The sequence below is a fragment of the Salarias fasciatus genome, chromosome 1, assembly GCF_902148845.1.
Source record: "Salarias fasciatus chromosome 1, fSalaFa1.1, whole genome shotgun sequence".
Lineage (NCBI taxonomy): Eukaryota > Metazoa > Chordata > Actinopteri > Blenniiformes > Blenniidae > Salarias > Salarias fasciatus.
Window position 1 is genome coordinate 11,132,778 of NC_043745.1, and position 23,791 is coordinate 11,156,568.

The 23,791-nt window shown below is 43.1% G+C and overlaps 1 protein-coding gene across 4 annotated transcripts in view; it reads right to left on the reverse strand.

Annotated features, from left to right (window-relative positions):
* LOC115395582 (transcription initiation factor TFIID subunit 4) overlaps positions 1-23,791 on the reverse strand; it is a 93,261-nt gene that overhangs the window by 38,223 nt on the left and 31,247 nt on the right. For all 4 annotated transcript variants that reach the window (XM_030101294.1, XM_030101217.1, XM_030101440.1 and 1 more), the window contains 4 exons: positions 20,860-21,029; positions 14,294-14,424; positions 11,505-11,630; positions 6,104-6,160 (listed from right to left, as the gene is read on the reverse strand). In XM_030101294.1, coding sequence (XP_029957154.1) covers positions 6,104-6,160; positions 11,505-11,630; positions 14,294-14,424; positions 20,860-21,029 — 484 coding nt within the window. The remainder of the gene's footprint in view (positions 1-6,103; positions 6,161-11,504; positions 11,631-14,293; positions 14,425-20,859; positions 21,030-23,791) is intronic.

Here is a 23,791-nt window from a genome sequence, read left to right on the forward strand (position 1 = left end):
TGTCCTTTCTCAGGTCAAAGGGCATTCGAAACATGAGGAAATCTTCCCTGTTCAGAATTTGGGCACCTCTCACATCATTAGTGGCAGCACATTACAATAAATTGCTGCAATTTTAACTTAAACACTTAAAGGCATCAATCTACACAGTTTGATGCCAAATATTTACAGTAACTGATGGCATCTTTCCAGTATCCTATGATTACATGCATGTTGTGTTTTGACTGTAAATGACCCCCATCTATATTAATGCTGTCGTCAGATTGAACACGGTTCTCATGGTCACAGAAGGTATGAAGCAGAAAAACAGCTTCCAGGACTGGAATTCAAACAATGTTTTCAAGTAGAGTTTGACTCCATTTTTGGCAATTGATTACAATCTTTAGATAAAAATACCGAAACTAGATGTTTTTCTTTGTATTGCTGCACTGCATAGGCCGACTCTGACCCTGAGGGCAAACATTTGTTTCCTGAATAAGCTGTGAGCAGTATGGATGCAGCTTTTTGCAACAGAACTGAGATGAGGGATATATATATATTTTCTTTTTTTTTTAATATTCTATCTTCAGTGATTGGTTTTTTTTTTTTTTTATACGAGGTAAAAATGCCCCTCCATTTAATTTCAACCTACTCAAACTTCATACCTAACTTTTTCCAGCCATAGAGAGAAAACTCGGTGCCGGAAATTAATTGAATGAAAATGTAGTGAGCCACACATGATTGTAAAGCTGCTATTATCTGAAAATTTAATTCATAATTTGGTTTATTGATTGTTTTTCATATGTTTTTTCACATTACAGATTACATATTATTTTGGTGTCATAAAAAGTTGCTATTCTCCTCTCATTTCAATGTCCTTCAATTAAAATGTCTGTTAGGCCTTTGCAGAAAGTATGTAAGTATTACAACTGTTATGCTGATGGCTTCACACTAAAACTCATTTGTCTCTATCGTACATGTACGCTAAACCCATTTATGCCCACATAGAGTCGCCGCTTAGATAAACCACTGCTTTACGGCGATGGTCAAGCTGACGGAGTCGTTCCCCAGCCTTCCTGCTCTATTCAAACTCACTGGTAGCTGCACAGCTGGTACAATCATTCTGCATCACAAACTCAGTATTATTGTGACTAACTGCCCTTTTTTTTTTTTTTTTTTTTTACAGTTTGCTCCATCATGGAGGCTGAATGACAAATGCATTGAGCTGCAACAGTTTGTGTGGACTGACTCGCATGCAGGGGCAATATTAGTGTTCCTGTCCTGCCCCTGTTTGTTTTTGGAGCTGAGCAGCCTCTAACAGAAGCTTTTGGCCAGATTTTGGCCAGCTGTAGTGGCCAATTTGTCTCCCCCCCCCGCCCCCGCCCCCCACCTTCTCCCGTCCCTCCTTTCCTGCCCTCTCTCCTCCACTCCTCTCCTCCAGTTCACTCGCTTCCCGGCGTCCACTTGTGCCTGCAGACGCGGCTGCGATGATGAATCTGTGGCTGCGGTGTGTCTGTGCGTCTGACATTGTGATGTATCTCCACCGGCCTTAACTCCCTCTCTATCTCTCCCTGCCTGCCCCTCCAACCCTCACCCCACAGTCTCCTCTCCTCTCCGTCTCTTTGTCTCTGTCTCTCGGACTCCTCTCTCTCCCAGTGATCCGGCGGGGCCTGACCCCCCCGCCGCCCCCTCCACCTCAGTGATGGAACAGACAGAACACACAGACCCACTACCAACAGCAACAACAACAAACAGGAACTGAGCTCCACGATTTGCCCATTGATTTTCACTGGGGGCATTTCTGAAATAGCCCATCTGACCTTTCGGCCAAATGGTGGTGAATGGAGGAAACAAGAGGCGCTAGACTGCTCTGCCTATCTCTCACGCCAAGCCTCTGCCAGCCACGATACCACCACTGGTGACACAGCTGTGTTTTAGGTTGCAAGTGCAAATACGGGGAGGCAGTAAGAAGGATGCATCGCCGTATAAAGCAGGAAACACATGGAGTGAAAGATGAAGCACGGTAAATTTCATGTAACCTGGTCACAGTAATGTCTGTCCTGAGATTCAGTCTTCGAGAAAGAAACTCTGAAATCATTAAAAGTCAAAGAAGTTGTCTTTGATAAGCACCTAACTCAACCCCAAACCCCTCAGCTCATGGAAAACGTTCATCCATTAAGAAGTGCTAATAAATGTTGCAACAATGTGGTTATTAGATTACTTTCTCTTTGTACAAGTGAAAGCTTCGGCCTAACGTTGGCGCTAGAGAGGAGATTTGAACACGGTGTAGAATCCCTCCTGAGAAAAAAAACCTTTCCAGTCTACTTCTGTACGTTTTTAGAGATAGAAGTTATCTCCAACTGATATCAATTAAAGCTAATTCAAGAATGTCATTTTAAGTTCACAAAAAGAAAGACTGCCAACTCTCACACATCTAGTGAAACTAACCCAATAAACTCTGAACTCACATTAAATTCTGTTCTCAAGTGGTACATAAAAACTTGAGCTTTAAATCCTTACGTCCTTTTTACTTCCCAACCTGTACTGTCACAAATCGCACCCTGGTTTCAGGTGATCAAGCAGGCCTCGGGCACACGTCTTTGGTGTCATGTCAGCCGTACAGTCGACATAGGCAGTTATCATGATGCTTCATTACATCCCACCGAGAGACTCCTGCAATTACAGCCAAATCTCTTCAAACACGGCCTCTCAGGTGAGAGTACGTGTGATCCTCAGCAAGACACATCCACGATTACTCAGTCTTTTAATAACACGCATCGACATTACTGCAGTACAGTTCTCTATCACAGTTATTTTATATGTAGTATTATTGTAAAACAGCCAGATTTTTGTTTTTTTTTACACTGATCAGTAGATCCCATGCAGTGAAACATTTCATTAGGGTGTCATTGTATTGGAGCATTGTGCATCTTATTCATCAACTCAACACAAAATTAATGGAAACATTAATTAATGGAACATGTTGGTAATTACTCAGCTGACAACAGCGAGATTAAATGTAGTTACAGTGATCATGTAAGACTCCAATAACAAGACATTTCACTTTAATTTCAGCGTTGACTTCTCACCAAAATTCAAAATCACATTAGTCTAAGTGGTATGCATTTGTAAAACCAGAAGAAACATGTATTAGTGAATTCTACCTGGTGACGCAGAACAGCCAAACGAGCAGTCATGTTAGCGCTTTTCATTTTTTGCTAGTCAGGTGGTCTCTTTCAATCCTCAGACTCAGTCAGGTTGAGATACAGTTGAAAAAAGAGCAACAGGTGGTGACAAATGTTTAACATTAACATAATAAAATGGAGATAATTGTACGTTTTTTATTTTACAGCTCCATTTGTTCATTGTCTGACCGCTGGGATGGAGCCAGGTTGAAATGAGCATTATTAACCACGCATCACTGCAAACAAAATGCATCAATGCAACCTGGAAAAAATTACACGACCTTCAGTGTTAACGGGTTCAATGGCATCCCTTCCATTTAGTAGGTCAAAAATAAAGACATGAATGTGACAGCGGCATTTTTGGATGACTTGCATTTCCACATGTCAAATCTCATGTTTTTTTGTTTTTTTTTTTTGGTTATTTGGAAAAGATTTCCAGAATAAAATGTTTCAGAAAGTAACAGTAGAATTTTGGAGAGCTTTGTTATATTTCTATTTTATTAATTCAGGGTTTAACCAAACAGTACAGACGCCATCAACATTTAACAATCTAATATGACTTGTAGTCATTTAACCTGCCTCCTCTGAACTAATAATTCAGAAACTTGTGAGTCAGCGATGGCATTCAAATGCCTATTTATGATTCATGAAGAATTACAGGTGGAGAACAATAGAGAGAGACTTCTAATTTCCATTGTCTCGCCGTAGCATGAGGCCAAACCAGTGATTTAGACGATGACACAGTGAAACGAGCTTGACCACTGATTCGGCATTCATGGGTTAACACCTGGTGTTTTGCTTTCAGACCAGACTGGTGTCTGCGTGAGGGGTTTTCATGGCACACTGTACCAGCCTTTTTAAAAACAAATCATGCGCCAGCTCAATTTAGACGCCAACACTTGGTTCAAGTATATAACACGGTGTAATTCCATCTCTCCGAAATGATGATTGTTTGGTGGCGGTGGCTGTTACACGTGTGTGTGTGTGCGAGGCTGAACACTGAGAGGGGCTTAAAGGGAGGCTGGCTCCTCTGCCCGTCGCTTGGAAGAGTAGCTCGGGCTCATTATCCTGATGAAATTTGCGCAGATGTGTGAGCTGCCGACAGACTCTGCAGTGACACAAACAGCCAGCTCTGTCCCCTTGAGCCAGTCAGGTGATGAAAACCGGAGAGGCACGGGGGCTGAGAAACGACGGCCATTAAGCAAAAAAGAAAGAGGTGAGGGAGGGTGGAGGGGGGGTGTTGTGAGTATGTGCATGTATGTGTGTGGGAGTTGTGGGGGGGGGGGTGTGATGGTGAGTCTTCCTCGTCTCTATCTAGCGGGAGAAAGCATTACATAAAGTAACAATTTCCAAACCACCTTCTTAAAATTCCAGATGAAAATGAAAATGTGCACACATGCGCTCATGCGGCATCTCCTCACGAGGCACTAATCTGGCCGTATCCAGATGACGAGCGGACTGCCACTTAACAGGGAGGAGATCCACTTTGATCACATGGCCCCTGGGGCAAACCTATCGCGCTGCCTATTACGCTGCTTCATTTGCATATGTGGGGCTTATGGGTAGGCTGAGATCTAGTGTGAATGTTCTAAACTGCGGCAGGGCTCGCTGTTGCTAGAAAGAAATGTTCGGGACAGACGCGGGGGGAAAGACAAAGCGCTGCCAGTAGCCGGGGGTGAGCCGAGTTCGCTCGTCACCAGAAGGTCACAAGTTCAGCGGACAAAGAACTTCCCAAAAATTAAATACTCGGGCCAGACAACAGCACCCTGAAGTGCCCTTCAGCAAGGCGGTCACAGGTACCTGTGGCCCACTTTAAAATGCGGAGCTGTCAGTCGGAAAAGTGCCGAAGTGAGGAAGCGTCGATGAGGAAAAGTGCATACATGCTGGGTAAACTTTAACTGGATAAATAAAAGGCTTCGTTTCAACAGTAAGCAAGTTAGAATAAACCACATCTGCTTCTTAAGTTCTGCATCAACAATAACAACAACAACAACAGGTGAGTGGCGCCTGTTTCATCCTCCTGCCTGCTTGATGGAAGATCTTCTTGATCCTTGTTAGTGAGGACTGCAGAAAGCACCCAGTGAAGTTATTCTGGTGTAAACAAAAAAACAAACAAAGCGCCAACTTCCCATGCGAAGGAAGTACTTCACAAATAATAAACACATACTAAAAGAAAGGGTGGTCTACTTTCTGGGATCCACTGGGAATTTGCTCTATACGAGACCTGCACTTCAAATAAAGTGGATATTACGTGACGCCACCAAAAGGGAGCGTACAGCATCAGTTGAAACGGCGACAGATGAAACGGTGTGCAGCACTAAGTGTTGTGCCTCGGCCTTCTCGTCTGAAACGGTAAAAGTTACTGCAGCGCAGCGATCGGTACGTTCTGTGGTTTTATGCTTCGACTAAACTATGCACTGCTGAAACCGGATAAACTCACAAACAGTAAGTAAAAACCTCAAGTATTTTACACCGTTAAGGCTTTGCAGATATTCTGTGGCAGCAAAAAAAAAAAAAGTCTAAAATCTTTGCAACTGTGGCTCGCAGATTGAGATTACATGTGTGTCAACGAAATGAACGATAAAGAAACCCACAAAGACAGCTCCTGATGCCGTGCAAAGCTCTCTCCTAATAGCTCAGCTGTGGAAAAAGGAAAGGCTCTGAGCAGTCGTTAGTCAAAACTACAACTGATGCGAGATGAGGAGGCCGATACGGATGGGAGAGGAGAAGAAAGAGGAGGGGTGGAGAAGGAGAAGGAAGTGGAGGACAGCTTTTGGTGCGCATAAAATCATTTTCCATACGCGGGCATCAATCGACGCGAATAATTCCTCAAACTTTTTTAAGTCCGACTTTAAATGGCATTACATATGTAGCGGGGTATGAAAAATTAATACGCCGGAGTCGGGGAAATGTCAAGGGTAATGATCTCGGCGGCAGCTTACCTCCTTAGCTTTCTGTTTCAGTCGAGCTTGCTCTGGGTCCTCTTGCCTGGAGCGACTCTGAGGAATAAAGAGGGGAGGGGGGGGGTAACACAGGTTAACAGCTGGTTTAAGGAGCCCACCGCACCCCGCACCCCCACTTTCGCAACTCATCTGTTGCTGCTGCGGCAAAAAATAGTGCAAAACGGGAACAGGATACAGAGGTGTCAAGGACATCGTATTTGAATTCAGAGAAGTGCAATGGAGCACCCCCCGGGGGCCAGTGGCCTTTAAACCCGCTCCAAATCCAGCCCTAAATAAGCCGCTGGAGGGTGATTCTAATCAAAAGAGGTTATTAAAAATTCTGCACGAGCCAGCACACACAGAGACACACACACAGACACACACACACACACACACACACACACACACACACACACACAGGGGAAAGGATGTTGGCGACTATCAGCAGTGCTGGGTGTCTATGTGTCACCGTGAGCCAGTGTGTGTGTGTGTGTGTGTGTGCGTGCGTGTGTGTGTGTGGGTAGGTATCCCTGGCGTAACAACACAGCACTTCTATTTTAATCAGCAGCTCAGATCTGGGTGAATGTACTTGTCCCTGGGAATCCTTCACCACGCAGCCAAACCTACACGTACGGCTGACCACTGCAGGCGATGCAGCCACTCTGTGGTCAACTAACCCCAGTGCTGTTTGCAAATCTGGACATCATCAGCTTACTGTTATTTTTGCTGCATTAAACAAAGAAATGGGGCAGACTGGTGATTAACCCAATCACTTGTGGTCAAACTTGTCACAGACCTGCAGTCTGATTGTTCTTGGCAAATGTTAAAGTTTCATTCTTGGTCCTGTGAGGTCCTTCTTTCATCTGCTGGCTATTATTTGGGTCTCCCTACAAGGCTGGATGCCCTGTATCAGCATTCTTTCTCTCTTTCGCCTCCTCTCCCGCTCCTTTTCATGGACGGGTAGCTTCTGCTTTTAGCCTTTCCTGCTAATTGGCTTTAAATATATCAAACAGTTCACGTACTGGTTGGTATCTCAACTAACACTAATGCGTTTGCCCCGGAGTGGGCTAGACCATCCCTCAAGACTAGAGCCATATTTCCAATGATCGGCGCTGTAAAGCAGAGAAAGGGGGAGGGGAGGGGGGGGGGAGAAAGAGGGGGGCCTGTTGTGAATGAAGGACGACAGAAAACAGAGGCAGAGAGGATTATTTCAGTGGGATTCTTGTTCAGGAGGTCAAATTAGCCGAGGCGTGGCGGGAAAAAACAGGCAGCTCAGGGAAGTTGGTGGCACTGGGGGGGGGGGGGGGGGGGCTGAGTACAGATGGACTGTTTACAAAGGGCAGCGGTGCCACTGGCATGCTTTACATCTCCTCTGTCAGCTGGCCTGGTTTCCCCACTTACAGGAGAGAACAGAGGGGAGAAGGGGAGGAGCGGACCGGGCGCAAGATGCTGACAAGCTTTGTTGGGTCGGGGCGTAATGGAGAGAACGGCGCTTAAATAACCCAGACTCATACAGAATATCATCAATCTGCGATGCTGGGAGTATTTCAGGAATGTTTTGTAATGTAATCTTGTGGGTTTCTTTTTACCTCGACCCAGTCCGAACGCTGCCCAGAACAAGGGGTGGAAACCACCAGAGGGGTCCAACTTGTTTTATTAGGCTCTGATTTATATGAGAAAAGAGTACAGTTCACTCTATATAGAGCGTTATGTTAATACAGTCTTCCAAATATTAGCTTAGGGCAGCGATTTATCATATTTATAAGAAGGAAAAGCACTTTTTAATCATGTGAGTCCACTGACCAGCAACACAGAGTTAACATTAAAGTCTTTCAGGACTCGTCCCAGCAGTGAGGACTCTAGAGACAGACGGATTAATTTATGGATGTAACCGGAAAAGATAATGTCATTTGTCGTAACTGATGCATTTGCACACAACTGTTTCATCCTACTTGCTAAACAAATGAGCAAAAGTGAAAGAAAGGAATATTCCCCAACTATACTCACACCAGTGTTCATCTTGATTCTCTTAAATCAACAGAAAGCTAAAAAAACGCGATGCACTGACAGCATAACATAATCGAATATTGACAGTTTCAGTGTACTAATGATGAATTTTGCTTTAATAATCAATGGTGAAATGGTCAGTACAAAAAAGAAGTAGCATCACATTTCAGTGAACTGAGGCCAAAAATAAAGGATAAAAAAATTTAACCACATCACTGCAACGGAGAAAAATCGAAACCAAAACTGAGTTATATCATCAGTCATTTTCCAACAGTACTTAAGTGATTTAGAATGGATTTTTTTCCTTCTCTTTAAATCGGTGTGTTATATTGTCTGCAAAGAGCACAGCCAGTATACTAATAAATCTGAGGTGATAACTACGTTAGCGCACAGATAAAACTACACAAAAAAATGTTAGAAAAAGAAATAGTTTGCTCCATGTGTATTGTTGGAGTTTTCTTCCATGAATTTGGACATTTAGTCCTCAAACATTTTCAGCTAATAGAGCTGGCATTGTTAAATTAAAAAATGCATTTTAACTTATCTGTTTAGAGTGGATATAATCGTCTTTTTAATATTTTAGATAAAAAATCAACATAATAGACATGTTTAATAAGTAAGTACACATATTTTTATCACCATACAGAAAATCTACAATTCCAGATGAGGTGGGTACCTTCTATAAGTGGTAATGATGTCCACCTCTGTGAGGATAAAGTTTTACAGAACATGACTGGATAAATAGACAAATTGATATGAGCAACAAGAGCTACAGCAGTTTAAAAACTTGTAAGCAGACATTCAAGTCAGATCTGTACGGTTTCCGGCCTTCTTCTCATTGTGGAAACACTTTAACTCCACCAGCTTGAGGAGCTATTTACTTGCTACTGTCAGGGTTGTTCAGTCCTGGATAGACTGTCACACTTCAACTCGGTCACACTTGTAGTTGTTGTGAACATAATCTGGAAACCTTCAGTGACTAGAACTGATAGCTGTAGGGAATTAAATTAACTCCCATGACTATTCAGCTGTCTAATAATTAAAAACAAACATAAAATTTCAGCTTTTATGTGACATTTGTTCAAAAGGAGCGCATTGTCTCGGTGAAACTGTTCTTTTGGACGTGGCTGCAGCTTGGCTTTTTAGTCATAACTCCTCGGATACATCAGGCACTGTTTCTGTAATATATCATACAATCATTAGGCAAAGATATGCTTTCCAAACTTCTCCTTGAACTGAAATGCCATGGCAACAAGAGCCAAAAAGCCACAGACATGGCTCTGAGGTGAAGTCAAACTTTCCTCACCGAGGCTCTTGCCATCCAAATAGCCCAGAGGAAAAGCCTTCTAACAAGAACTTGGCTACATTTGCAAAAGTTTTTTTCACTAATCCTGCTAATAAAGACAGCTTCCCAAAGCAAAAATAAATAAATATAAAATCAACTCAACAAAAACTTGACTGGACTGTGCAGCTACGTGGAACTGGGAACTGGAAAAGAAGATCTAAAAACGGTAATTTCTCCTCTTTTTAACCAACAATCTTTAGTTTTCCTTTACTGCTGAGGCATCACATTTTCGAAACCTGCCGAGACAATCTGGTTGTTCCTAAAACTGAAAGAAAAAGCAGGTCACGAGGTTGCGTGGCCCCTGTTCATCAGCCAGAGGATTTTCTAATATCCTGCATGACAGGACTGCAGCATAATAACGCAATTAAGACAGTGAGGTGTGCTGCAATGAGATTCTTTACTGTGGGACATTGGCTCCATTCAAAATTAATTAAATTAACCCAGCTTTCTGCTAATGTTCCACTGCAGGGCATTTTCATTTGCAAAAGATTCTTCCTCTACACTTTTTTATTGGGTCAGTGGTGATCTCTCTAAATTTGAAGACCTTTTCTGAGTGAGAAACAAATGTGTTTGCGTGCAGAGAGCTGGGATCAGGACAGGTGCTGATAGTATCGGGGTCCCGTTAAAACGAAGTAATGCCGCTACGTGTTTGCAAAGTTAGCGCCGGTGCTTTAGTTCTGCGAGAGCTTTCGGTCAGGAGGCACAACCATCAAGTTGACTGGATAAGAAAAACACTGCTGCCGTGGTTTTTTGTCCTCCACTGTTGCCTGTACGTGCTCATATGGAATTGTTGGGTTTGTCTCTGTATAACAATTTAAATGACCATGAAGAGACTACAATATAATTAGCTCTATATAAAAACATGCGAGCTGTGTGGAATTTAGATAATTGATTGTGTTTTTAAAGCACAGAATGTAATTGGCACACTCAGGATGGTCTGCACAAATTTAGTCCAGCACAATGAGTAAACTGTTTGCACATGTCGGAGTTGTAAAACAAGTCTCAGAAGCACAAACTTTTCATTTTCAACATTACTATGATCAATATGACAAGTGACTGAAGACTTTCACACATTACAGGTGGCAGTTTATACTCTCACGAAGAACGCAAATATGCATAAAATGAATAAATCAATAGTATCTTTGATTCAGCTTAAAAGACAAGAGGTTAAAAGTGTTTCAGATGTGAAGAATCCTGCAAAATGATGTAAAGCAAGAAATGCAAACTAACAAAAAGACAGCAATTGGAGCAATTTCCACATTTAAATAAACGGTATGCTGATTATGCAAACAATATTTAATGTCGTAAAATATTGGCCCTTGAAACTGAGGAGACATTTCTTTGACGAGAAAAATATCATATTTGAAAATATTCTGTTTTGGTTAGAATTGTGCACTTTTTTAGAATTTTCATGTTGCATGATGACTTTTGCTACTTAGGATTGTAAATATGAAATATTTTCAAGAGTATGTGTCAATTAAAACCAATTTCTCATGCTGATAAGGTTATGCAATGTGAACAATGTTAAAGCTCTTAGTGTCTTGTTGTGGATAGGGCTGCCTGTTGACAGCGAGCCTGTCCTCCGATGATCAGGAAGCCACGTGTGAGGGGTGTGTGCACCGACAGACCGGCCAGTCTGACAACATGCTCTGTATCACCTGAGCTGTCAAGGCTGCTGGAAGAGGGATGTGTCGTGGGCTGTACAAAGGGAGCGTGTGTGTCGGCTGCATGGTGCATGTAGGTTGCGTCGTCTACACATTCTGCCCACTCCCAGCAGCCCCCACCAGCCCCCACCCCGCTCGCTGTGTCCGGGGAGAAAGAGCCAGGACAGAAGAGCCCTAGGGCCAGGAGCCTGGGAGGACACGGGGAGGTCACTTCATCCACTGGTGTCACACTCTAATTCGTCTGTCAGGGGCTGCGTAAGAGCAACATGCCCCAGCACACACACGCACACACACACACACACACACACACACACGCCCACACTGTTGCGCGGGAACATAACTTTCACACACACACGCACCCACACGTCACAGGATGGTGACTTACTTTAGCAGCTTTCAAAAGGATCTCTCTCTCCTGCTCGTCCTTCCTCTGCTTCTCGATTCTCTCCAGCTGCTCGAAGAAGCGCAGCTGGGAGCGAACGTCTGCCGACTGCTCGTAGCACTCGTCGTCCTGACAAGCAAGACAGGGGGAAAAACACTGCGGCGTTAACAGAAGGACCCAGCTAGTGGCTTCTGAGGCTCCGGCCTTACGGCCCAGACACAGGGGAGCCCTCAGTTTAAACATACGGGCAGATTAAAATCAACATAGAAATTCAGATTGCTTTGTACAGAGTATTTGTAAGACATCAGTGACAAATTAACTGGAAAATCACAAGGTTAAAATCAGTAAAGAATTCTTTTAGAATCACTTCACAGTTTCCCTTCTGATTTTAATTATTGTTACAGATGAGTTTCACAGAATAAAGTCCTTTATTGGAGACTGAAGTGACGTGTGTCAGGGACAAAAGAGTTAGTTACTGAAATAACACCATTCAGACACCTGGCAGTTCAAGTGCTTTACAACAATTTGGAAAAAACATTCAATTACGACATTCAATTTTTATTAAACAGTAGTTTTCAAGACTGTGAAAAAAAGTCCAAAGATGAAAACTGTTCTACTGAAAGAATAGAAATTAAAGTACATTGTTGAACGTCTGAGTCTGTTTGTGTTACAAAAAATACTGTTCCTTATTAATGAGATTCTATAGCTTTAGTGCAGAAAGAGGAGTTCCTGAGCTGCACTAAGACACTGTGTGTCTTTACACCTGAGGTAACGAATGGAGAACGTATGTACAGTAGTTACAGACTCCTGCTATCAAGCAATCAGAGTTTTGTTTCTGTTCACCTGGAAAGTCCAGTTACGAGCCGCTCCTCTTTTCGGACTCGACCAGACTGTTTAGCTGCTAAATGCTCTCATACATTATCACTGACAGTAACTGAAAAATGGAAGCAAATGATTGCCTCCATCATCCTGTCCAGAAAGCCCCCTGCTTCCACTCACACTCTGCAGGGATTGACCTGCAAAACTACGATGTATAAAGTTGCATTGAAGACGGATGCTTCTTCTCGCGCTGCTTAAAGACTGAGATTATAGATCAGGTGAAGCGAACGCAACATAAGAATAAAAGTACCTCCAGTATTCGGTTAAATCAAGAGTTCAAACTTTAATGAGCAGCTCAACTGGAGCACCGCCACTCTGTACACATCAACAGACTTCAATGCACTTCAACTTTTTTCTGTTTACAGACGTCTCGACGTGATACGTCGCATCACCTCCCACTTGGGAAAAGAGGAGAGAACAAGTGTGAAAACAACTTTAGCGGGCCATCAAAGGTTAATAGGATAATTGCTTATTTCCTTTGTTTGAGGGACTGCAGGTGAAGTCTCTCTGTCTCAAGTCTCTGTTCTCCTCTCAGACTTATATTTCTATATCACTCTGTGGTGTGTGTGTGTGTGTGTGTGAGTGTGTGTGGATGAGAGCGGCTGAGTGACAGAGCGCACAAAGACACATCAGAGGAGGCTCATCACGGCACCCTTCCTCGCCGCCACCCCTTCTTCTCCCTCTCTGGTTCTCTCATCCAGCCGCCTCGCTCTTTGTTGCGGCGCTGAGCCTGCACTCTCGCCGTAGCTCCCGCTGAAGCCCGGCTGCTCTTTAAGGCCGCTTTGTCTTTTGGTCTTTTCCCTCCCTCCCTCCTTCGCTCGCTCTCACTCTCCGACTCTCATTTTTTTTCGCTGATGTCAACAGAGCGGCTTCACAGCGCTCCGTGCCTCACGAGCACACACCTCATTTACAAAACCACAAAAAAGAAAAGAACGAATAGGGAGAAGAAGGAGAAGAAGTGCAAAACAAGACAGGAACAGCTGGAGCAATGCTCTTCCTCCCTCCCCCCCTCCTCCTCTTCCTCCTATCTTGGCATCAAGAAAAACACATTTTCAAAGTCCCCCCCCCCCCCTCGCACTTCCCATAACAACGCAAAGATTTGGCCTCGTAGACGAGGTGGCTTCGTGCTTTAATGTAACACCAATTAAATGTAGTTATGCAGTTACACACGACGGCTACGAGAGCTATAAAGTCACACATAATGATAAAAGCGCGCAGACACACTTTCAAGTACTTTTTACTCTGCAGGTTTTGGCTGACTGACTGAAAACACCTCGGCAGAGTGAGGAGACGATTTAACACCCAAACTTTTAAGTTTTGTTTTACTCACACACTTGTTTTTTTTGTTTTTGTTTAGGGAAGTAATGTGTAGGACAGGACTAATAGACACAAATACACACAATGTCTGTGTGAACACTGGAGCACTGAAACATGTCCGTGATCGTCCATAAAAATGAGCGCTGCAAAGAAGTTTACATCTCAAGTGTTTTCAAATTGTTTTCAGAGTTTGCAATTCAATATTCATGACATTAGAATCAAAACCGGACATGAACGTGCCACTAATTTCTTAAATTCATCCCCCAGCTGGAGCTGAATTTTCCCAGTTGGAAGAATTCCTGAATCAGTTTGTTTGAAGACAGCGTTTGTCTGTAACCATAATACCCATGAAAAAGTAGCTTCCTTATTCTTCTTAAGTCATAAATCCATTTATTTTTGGGGCTGCAAGCATCCAGATTACAGATATTCTTAAAACAGCAGCTTTGTACAAATCACTGTGTCTCCAACTGCTTACTGACAGTAGTCAAGTTACAATTTTCAGAAAGTTGCACAATATTTCTTCCTATGCAAATGAACCTGGATTAACCTGTAGTGCAGGGTGTGTGCAGGAGTGTGTGTGTGCGCGTTGCTCCTACCTTACAGGAGTCCAGTCGGTGCTGTGCGATAGTGGAAACTTTTTCTACCACGGTCCGAAGCCGTGACTGCGTGGCGTGTGAGATGAACGTCACGGCCTCCATGGGGACCTCTGTCACGCCAAACTTCTTCGCTGTGAGCGATAAATATACACACACACGTGTGTCAGACAAAGTGATCAGGATCAATACATGTGAATACAACGGTATCAGTTACCGCATTTTACCTTTCCAGTTAATATTTTTCCACTTATTTATAAATGAACTGCTGATCTGGTCAATTAGCCTCTGTTCTCATTTAGCCAAGAAATAGATAATCAACTGCTTCATTGAGGCATTGTAATTTGGGAAAAACAACAGCTAAGCAGGTAGGAAGCGAAGTTTCCATGAAAAACTGACTCAAATAAAAAATAAAACATCTCATAAAAAGACATCAACACACAGCCTTCACTCATACACATTGACCGTACCCATACACACACACGTACACACACACTCACACAGAGGAACGGCCTGGTTTAGCGTGTGCAATTAGGTCCCAGAAAGAGGACTCATCACACAGAAAAGTTAATTTGTTTCACAGTCTTAAGTGCGGATTTCAGAGTGGTTTTACTGGCTGAGCTCCTCCAAGTGTGTAAACGACATTGACCATCTCTTTTCGTCGGAGGATAATTTAGTTTCCTCGGAGCAAAACTCATCTGAAGTCATAACAAAAGAGAGGAGGACAGACTTTGGTAGGGTTACTATCTGTTTCCAACTTCCTTTTAAATTATTCCATTAACATAATTTTCTCTCTGGCACCCTTTTAAGTAAACCACACCAATTATTTAAATCAGCTGAACAATACATACACTCCTCAGCTGCTCGGGCTTTGAAACGGATGGAGGGAGTCCTGTTAGCCTTATAATTACAGCGGCAATACATGTGGCAATGTCACCAGGTCAAAGAAAAACGCTAATAGGCTTCTGCTTCCTAAAAAATACCATCTTTCAGGGACATTAATATTTCAGAAAAAGTTTAAGAGACTTAGCCACAGAGAGCAAAAACACATTCTTCAGCCGGCGCTGATACAAGTCATTATTCTTCACCTAGGAAAAGCAGCGAGAGCAGACTAATGATCTACAACGCTTTAGTATTTTGTTTAATTCCTAAAAGGGTGGCCGTTTTTAAAAAAGGGGAAGAGAGAGAGAGAGAGAGAGAGAGAGAGAGAGAGAGAGAGAGAGAGAGAGAGAGAGAGAGAGAGAGAGAGAGAGAGAGAGGCAGTGCGATACAGTGAAAATTCTCATGATAAAAGCTTTTAAAGAGGCCAAAATCGATAATTATCACCATTCAGTTCAAGTCATTATCTTTCAGTTTTAAACTTGCCTCATGGTCCCAAGAAGAAAGTTGAAGAACTTGGATAATAGTGGCTTTAATCAATTCTTTAGATCATGAAAAATAGTTAATAGTGTTAAATTTAATCATTGAAGAAGAATGGAATACTTCAGCATCAGGATCACTGTTGGAACCTGGACTGATACAGCGCAGATGAACTGTTGTCTGGCTGTGAGCTGACTTATTTATTTATTAATTTATTAGTTTAATAATTTACCTTCAAACACTTTACAGTTATTTTTCCTTTCACTCTAGATTTGGTGGCAATGTTTGTTTGTTGGGAAATTTGCGAATCATGTTGTTCATTGTTGTCCTCATCTTGGCCAGTCATTATTTTTCTTCATATAAGTGATTTTATCTTTCAAGAGCAACTCAATAAACAAAATAAATCAGCTATAGAGTAGTGGATCATGTTCCCAATAATATTTCCCTGGAGTCGCTCATATTCCCAAAAAGAGCCCCAGACCCCTTTTCCAAAGCATGATTGGTAAAAACGTCTAAGCTAAGCTAAGCACTGAGCGATGCACCAAGTCTTACTAACAGAAATTCTGCAAAGTGTCTTTTTAATACATTCCTTTTCTAGAACAGGTCTCCAAGAAGTCAATGTTGGTCGAAAAACAACTGTGATCCATCCAGAAACACCTCAACACTTGAGTGGAGTATCGTTCAAAACAGACACAGGCACCGCAGCCAGTACTGAACAGTATTAATCAGATTTACCCATTGACAGATCTGAGTAACGGTGATACTCCTTTCACACTGACGAACTGTGACGAACAAAGACTACCGTGTGTCATGGTGCTGGGTTGTACGAGAAGCGATTTCTCGCACTGATATCGTACCACTAGCGGATGAAATTGTGAAACTGTTTTAATGCTTGTAATGGTTCCTCAGTTCCACAGTTTTGTTGAGTAACTTATTTTATCTTGCAGGTGAGATCATGGCGTCACGATAGCAGCGACAGTTCAACCAGATATCGTGAGATCAGTCCGAGAGCACACCGGGTCCAGATTGTTTGAACTCACATGTTTTTTTCCTTTACTCACGACTGCTTTGACTGTTTGTTTCTCGTATGATTTCGGAGTGAACACACAGAGGAGCCACACATTTCGGACTACTGCCACGTGTGGCGGAGAGTTCTCAGACCGCCCACATAAAATCTCGAATTACACACCCCGCCACTATCCGCAAGAAAATATGAAACAAATTTCAAAATTTGCTACATTGTTTTGGACAGCTTCAGACTGATGTATTGATTTTCGATCATCTCACAACGCATTTCATCACGTGTTACTCAAAGGGTCTTTTATTTTAAAAGCAGTGACTGGAAACAGACGTGGAGATACATGAGATTGTACAGATAACCTGGTTAATGAGGAAACACTACTGATGAGGGTGAATGGTAAAGAACAACACAAGGCAACCAGATTGAATAATAAAGGCTCCAACAAATTCAGAATGTTCCAACTTTCGTTACATCCACAGCTAACTTTACATAGTTGGTCCGTGACTGCTGTTCTTATCACTAACTTTGATTCACTTCCTGCCGTCTCACTCTGAACTCTGCCAGGATTCACTACTTGCCCAAACTCAATGCAACCCTGACCTCGGTGACGCCTTAAGACAAGACTCAAAAATGTAAAGCTTCCCCTGTGAGGAGCTTAAACATGGTGATATGAGTTCTGGCAAATCAGGGGGCAATCAGGTAACCTCACCACACACACACACACACACACACTAGTGTGCACACACGCACAGTGGCTTGTTGTATAACAGCCAGGCCACTCCATGCCACCTGCTTAGTTCTGTGGACATCCAGCAAAGCACAGCAGGGGCGTCTCCACGGCGCTGTTGCTGAATCTCTGTGTAAAGATGTCTCGCATGCCACCAGTCTCCTCCTCTTCCGTCGTCCGGTTCCATAAACATCACACACGTACAAAACCTGGCTCGCGTTGACTCTCAGACTGTAGTTTCACAGAATCATCTTGCACACAGCAGACATTCAGGAATCCCACGTAAAAGACTCGATCGGCACTGAGGCCGGTAACTTGAATATTTATTAAGTATAGAAATGACTGGTATCCATAGCAACAAGAGTCCCCCCTGAAAAATCGCTGGCAGTGAAGAAGAAAAGGTCCTGAATGGCCCATCTGTACTAGTTTATATCAACAATACCTGCAACTAGGTGATTCCATTTTCTTCACCGGAGTGTTCATTGCTGCTTTGGACATAGCTTTCACCATCTGTTGACCTGATTTCCACTGGAGGCGGCTTCTTTTAGGGTGCGTAGAATGAGCAATTCACCTTTTTCTGGCCAGGACTTGCAGGCACTAATCCTCATCGCTCCGGACCAGAAAAACACCTACGAGAAATCTTCCCTGGTTCACGTCGGGAATCGTGCTCTAATAAACTCACTCCGTTCTCACAGAGCAGGGATGCCATTGCAGCGAGTCATATCCTCATCACGATCCACACCCTTCTTTAGTGTCTTTGATATCATGCCAAGAATAAAACACCGCTTTATGTTGCAGCAAACAATGACAGACCGCAGAAGCCTTCAAACTAGAGTCTCCAGAAGCCTGCCAGCCAAACACACTCGTCGGACCTTCTTTGTAGATCGTTTTCAGATCTACAACCATTGTGAAACTAACAACTTCACAAATGAAAAGTTTGATTTGTCCTTTAGTTCACTGTTTTCTGGACTTCTAAGTTTAAGTTTAAGCATTACTACCCAGACAGTCCAGCAAATTTAAAGTCAATTGTTTATTTAAATGAATAGCAATATCTAGCAACACATTTGTTGCAGTTATAATATCTTAAGCAGCAAATTATAAGCGAAAAATGTGCTTTCAATTGCATGATTACCTCATTTTCTGGGTTTTGAAGTCCAACAAATACGTTAGCACAGATTCTACCACTGAAAAATTCAATATCAAATCAGTAAAAGATGCCATCACAACAAAACAATCATTGTTTGACTTTTCAAGGTGACTGATTTATGCTTTCTAATACATGATCTTCAATGAGGAATAATGTTGAATTTTTAGTGTTGAAGTCTGGCTTCAGACAGCTGTAAGCATTCAGCTTTCTCCTCATAGTCACTTCGTTGGATTGACCACATAAAGCACAGCAGTAGATGCCAAAAAGGTGAGACTGGTGTCAAATAACAATGTTGTTAGTGCTGTTGGAAGAGTGACCCCCTCCGAATGAGGTGAATCAAAATCCCCGAATCTGACAGAACCGAGGGGCTTTATGGAAGAGCAGCTTAGGATAAAAAAGGAGCTGAAAACATGAACATATTCAGAAGAAAAGCCTGAAATCCTCATTAAACACGTTCATGTGGGGAAATTCAATGCACAGATTCCTATTTTATTCTATTTGCATCATTAATTTTTGATCAATAGGAAATATTTTTGCCGGATGTACGTTGCCTATATATTCCTGCGTCGTGCACAACTTGCAATGAAGGTGTGTGTGCGCGCGCGTGTGTGTGTGCACGCATGTGTGCCTGTGTGTGTGTTCCTTTAAGGTACCAGTGGACTATCATTACTTTTGAAGTGCTTTCCTGAAGAACTCCAGCTGTGCATGTGTTCTGGTTTTGGAGGGTTGGGGGGTGGAAAGCTGCTTTTCAGGACCCCAGCACCCCCACCCCAACCCAACCCATCCCATACACCCCCACCCCCACCCCCCATTGTCAAGCCCAGGGACAAGCCTGGAGAGTTCAGAGGGGAGGGACAGGAGGGCAACACAAGTGTTTGTTTTATACAAGGTATAAATAAAGGGGAAATAAGAAACAAGACACAAAGGGACAGAAACAAGGGAGTGAAAAGAGACAATTAACATTTCCTGAAAACATGTTTCTAAAATTAATGAAAGAAATAAAGAGGAAGTTAGAAGGTCTGCACTGATTTGAATTTTTTTTTTTTAAATCTAAAAAGCAAAGATTTTGGAACCCCTGACTTTGTAGGGCATCAAGAGGTCAGCAACCCTCACGCTAAAGTTTAAATTAAGAGCTTAATAATAAATCAGGGCAGGGAAGAAGTTGGTGTTTTACAGTAGAGAGGAAGCAGCCCGTGCTTCCTGATTGAGTGGAGCTGGCAGGCCGGGGGAGCCTCCCTCGGACTGCTGTCAGCTGGAAGCGCGCTGAGGCCAATCACTGACACAACAAAGCTGCATAAGTGCCACTTGCCCAGCAGGGGGCACCCTAGCCTCCTGCCCTGCGTCACGCTGCGTGCGCCCCCCGAGGACAGATTTATATTTTTAAACAACTCCTCTACCCCAAGGTGACGGGATAACAACCATGCCGAGAGTCCGCAGAACGGAACATGACCCGCAGGCCTGAACGCTACACTAAAGATACTTTAATTGAGATGAAACGAGGTGAGGGCGCGAGACTCCCCGTCACGTGGAATTACGCTGTGTGTTTTTTTGATCTGATGCACAGGAGCAAGATGCTAGGCAGAGTTTTATTTTGAGTAATAATGCTCATTATACGTTTTCACAGGTTCCGGTGTGCGTGGAGACGCTGTAAGCATATTTCATGCCATGAAATTGACCACCGCGAGCAAAAGCAGGTAATGAAGCCGCTATCGCTCTCATGTGATACCGCAAACAAACCAGGAACCTCTCCGCCTGCATCGATTAGCACGTGCGCTAAGTTGTGCTATCAGAGAGTGTCAACCACCACAAAGAGGAGAGAAAGAATCAGAATTTCACTGCCAAGTTTCATTCCTGTAAACTCGGTTCCTTTAGTCCAGAGGACAATCTGACAGCCAGCCTTCAAAAGACAAACCCATAAAGTATTTATGCATGTGCCTGAGGTCCAGTGAGTTCAGACAGCCACTGAAGAATTCATTAAAGGAGGTGAAAGAATTGTTAAGTGTATCAAATTTAAACCAAGGCCAAACAAGAAAAGGCTCGGTCTGAAGCGCTGAAGGAGAGAAAATCAAAACTGTCTTTAGTGATGACACAATAAATACCAAAAGAACATGCTTCCAACACAAAAGGCAACAGATCGGGATTTCATCAGCACTCACTAAAGCAGCAACACTACCTGATATAAAACCAAGACTGTTCCTGTTATATTAACAAAGACCAGAGCACCGAGAGGCTGGAGCTGAGGCCGTAAAAAAAGTAAATGTTCCTGAGTCTCGACATGAAGACGGAGCACGGCGGCAGGCGTTAACAAGCTTTACCTGTTTCCAGGATCCGTCGGTGGAGCAGCCCCGGATGAAGAAAGGCCTCGTCTTTGCACGAGCGGATCTGCGTTCCCACAAGGTCCGAGTTGGTGGCGAGTATCCGCGCGCTCTCCTCGTTCAGGTTGACCCCGGCCATGGAGGCCACGTCGTTGATGTCGTCATCGTCCCTGAAACACCAGCGATGATTTCAAAATACGTCCAACTGAAACTTCCGGCTTTGTGTCTCAAATTCATTTCAGTAATTTGAACACTGAGTGACTGTTTCTGATGGGGAGCGCAATGGAGGTTCTTGGATGGAACCTTTTAGACCTTTCTGCACTGTGTTTGCATGTTCTTTCTATCCCAGTGTGGGTTTTCCTCACACTGGAACAACAGATGGATACTATCTCCTACAAGAGGAAAACCTAACTAAATACAAAGCTGTATGTTTTAGTCTGTGGTGCAGACTTAAAGTCGAACAGAGTTTCAAAGGAAAAAGACAGAATTTGTCCAAGAACCAAGACTGACTGGTTGAATCTGTATACTCTGGCGTGTTTGTTTATGTTATGTTATGTGACAGACCCTTCTCATCTTCTTCATCAATGTTATGTGTTTGAATCAGTGCACCTATGGGACTGTTGTGGTATTTTTTTTTTTTTTTCCCAACTGAGTGCTCATCGGATTCTTAGAAAACTAAACAAACCAGCAGCAGGGATTACAACCAACACACAACCAGGATGGGTCTACTGCAAGAAAGCAGGTTTCTGACATCAACTGTTTGGACGTCTTTGGTTTCTGTTGCTTTCATGCTTCAGTCAGACTATAATAGGTTTTGCATAGAAGATCTTACTCATCAAGGGATCAGAACAATCACACCAGTTTCTTTAGTCAAACTGAATTTGTCAAGCTTTCCTCAACCGGTAAGTTTATAATCACCAACTCCATATTCGTATTCATGGTTGAACACAATCAATATACTGTATATTGATAACATGAGGGGAAAAAAGACATTGTGTTTTTAAGTCACAGATATTTGCCTTGTAAATTTATGCATTAGTTTTTCTTACACAGGGCTATACTTTGGTCATAATGGCACAGAAATCCCATTCCAGGGTCCATTTGTGTCAAAACCCGGAGAGGCAGGGAGATGAAGAGCGTTTGCGAGGGAATTTGCTCGGTAAGGATGCTCCTGAGGATTGGCACCGAGCCGTGAAAAATCTAACTATACGTTAATACCAACAAACTCTATTTACGCTCGGCTCCGCAACACCTAGCCATGTATTTTCCTGTTCCACTGCTCCTTTCTCAGGGGCATAATATTAGCTTCACAATGTTTACATGCTATTACATATTAGCAAAGAAAAGAGTAAACATGCAAGAATTTATGTTTGGGTCACTGCGTTTGAGGCTCACACACTCTGGGAAGGCAGTGGGGTTCTTTGTGAGTTATTACTAAGAAAAATTCCCCTACAATTATTATACTTGGCAAGTAGTGATTCCGACTCTGGCCCGAATTAGCGGAGCGGTGACATGTTGTGCTTACAGGACTGGCCCAGAGCGAGCGGCGGATTTTCTGAGTGGCTTTGACGGAGGGAGAACAAAGAACCGCAGAACACACACAGAGTGGCCTCTCGCCACTCACTGGCTCACCTCCACAGTCATTTGCGTTCATGCCGCTGTTGACGGTTGCGACAGAGCCCGTGCGTGCGGCGGCGGCGGCACGGGGCTCTTTCAGGCAATCTTGGGAGTGTGGGCTCACACCGCAAGGCACGGCCGCCCCGCCGCGGCCCTCCTGCTCCTCGCTGCGGCCGCGGAGAGCTGATATGAAACGTGACACCACGGCGGGAGGTTGACAAAGACCATTAGGAGTGGATCCCTGACCCTCACACACCTCTACCTTCTTTAGTTTTGTCCTCCTCTCCTCCCGCACTCTGATTACGCCTTCGCCGAGGAAACCACACGAGCGTGGATACCGGCTGGGATTATACTCCCTGCCGCACCCCGGGCTGTGCCCCCTCTCTCCATCATGTCCTGACGGATAACTCGGCCGGCCTTATAAACAAACATCTTATTGGCCGCATTCACTCAAATAAAACAGAGGGCTGCTACTTCAAAACCCTGGAACAACACAACTTCTAAACAAACACATAAATAAAGAGAGAGGGGAAAAAACAAGAGAGAATACAAACTAATTCAATGTTTTTTCCCCCCAAAATTTAATTTAAACTGTAAAAACTTTCATATAACACAGAATTCTTACGCATGAACCGAAATAACTCAAGTCATTTTTCCTTTCTTTGAAAAATACATTATATATCTCACAATATTATCATATATTGTGAGTCAAGATGTTCTTCTAGTTGTTTGATTTTTAATCCAACGCCATGAACGACTGAAACATTTTAGTTAGTTATGCGTCTAGAAAAAACTAAGAAAGAAATTGACTTTACAAAGATATTCTGGATTTTTGAGACGAATCTAAAAGTTTTCGGGACAGAAAAGACTTTTAAATGTTTTAAACTCCAAGGTAAAGATTCTCCACATGATCATTACATACATAACAGCCTTTCTCATATTAAAACTCAATACTGGACCACGCCAAACAATAACATAAATGCAACAGAATAAAATTATGTATACCTTTATAAGGTACACCAATAAAGCAGAAATGCAACGCTATCCCAGAAATTTGAGTGAAATTTGAAGGCAAATATCAACTCTACCAAACCCACATCCTGGGAGAAAAAAATCAAATATCAACTAATCAGATGCTGAAACTGCGACGTTTTAACATTATATGAAAATATTTTCTGATTTTGAACTGGATGCCATCCAGACAGCTCAGAAGTTGACACATGGCCATAGGTAGCATCGTGGAGTATATTGTAAAAACAGTCCATAAACATCTTGGGACAAAACAGAGCAGATGCTGCAGGAGAGGAAAGTTGTC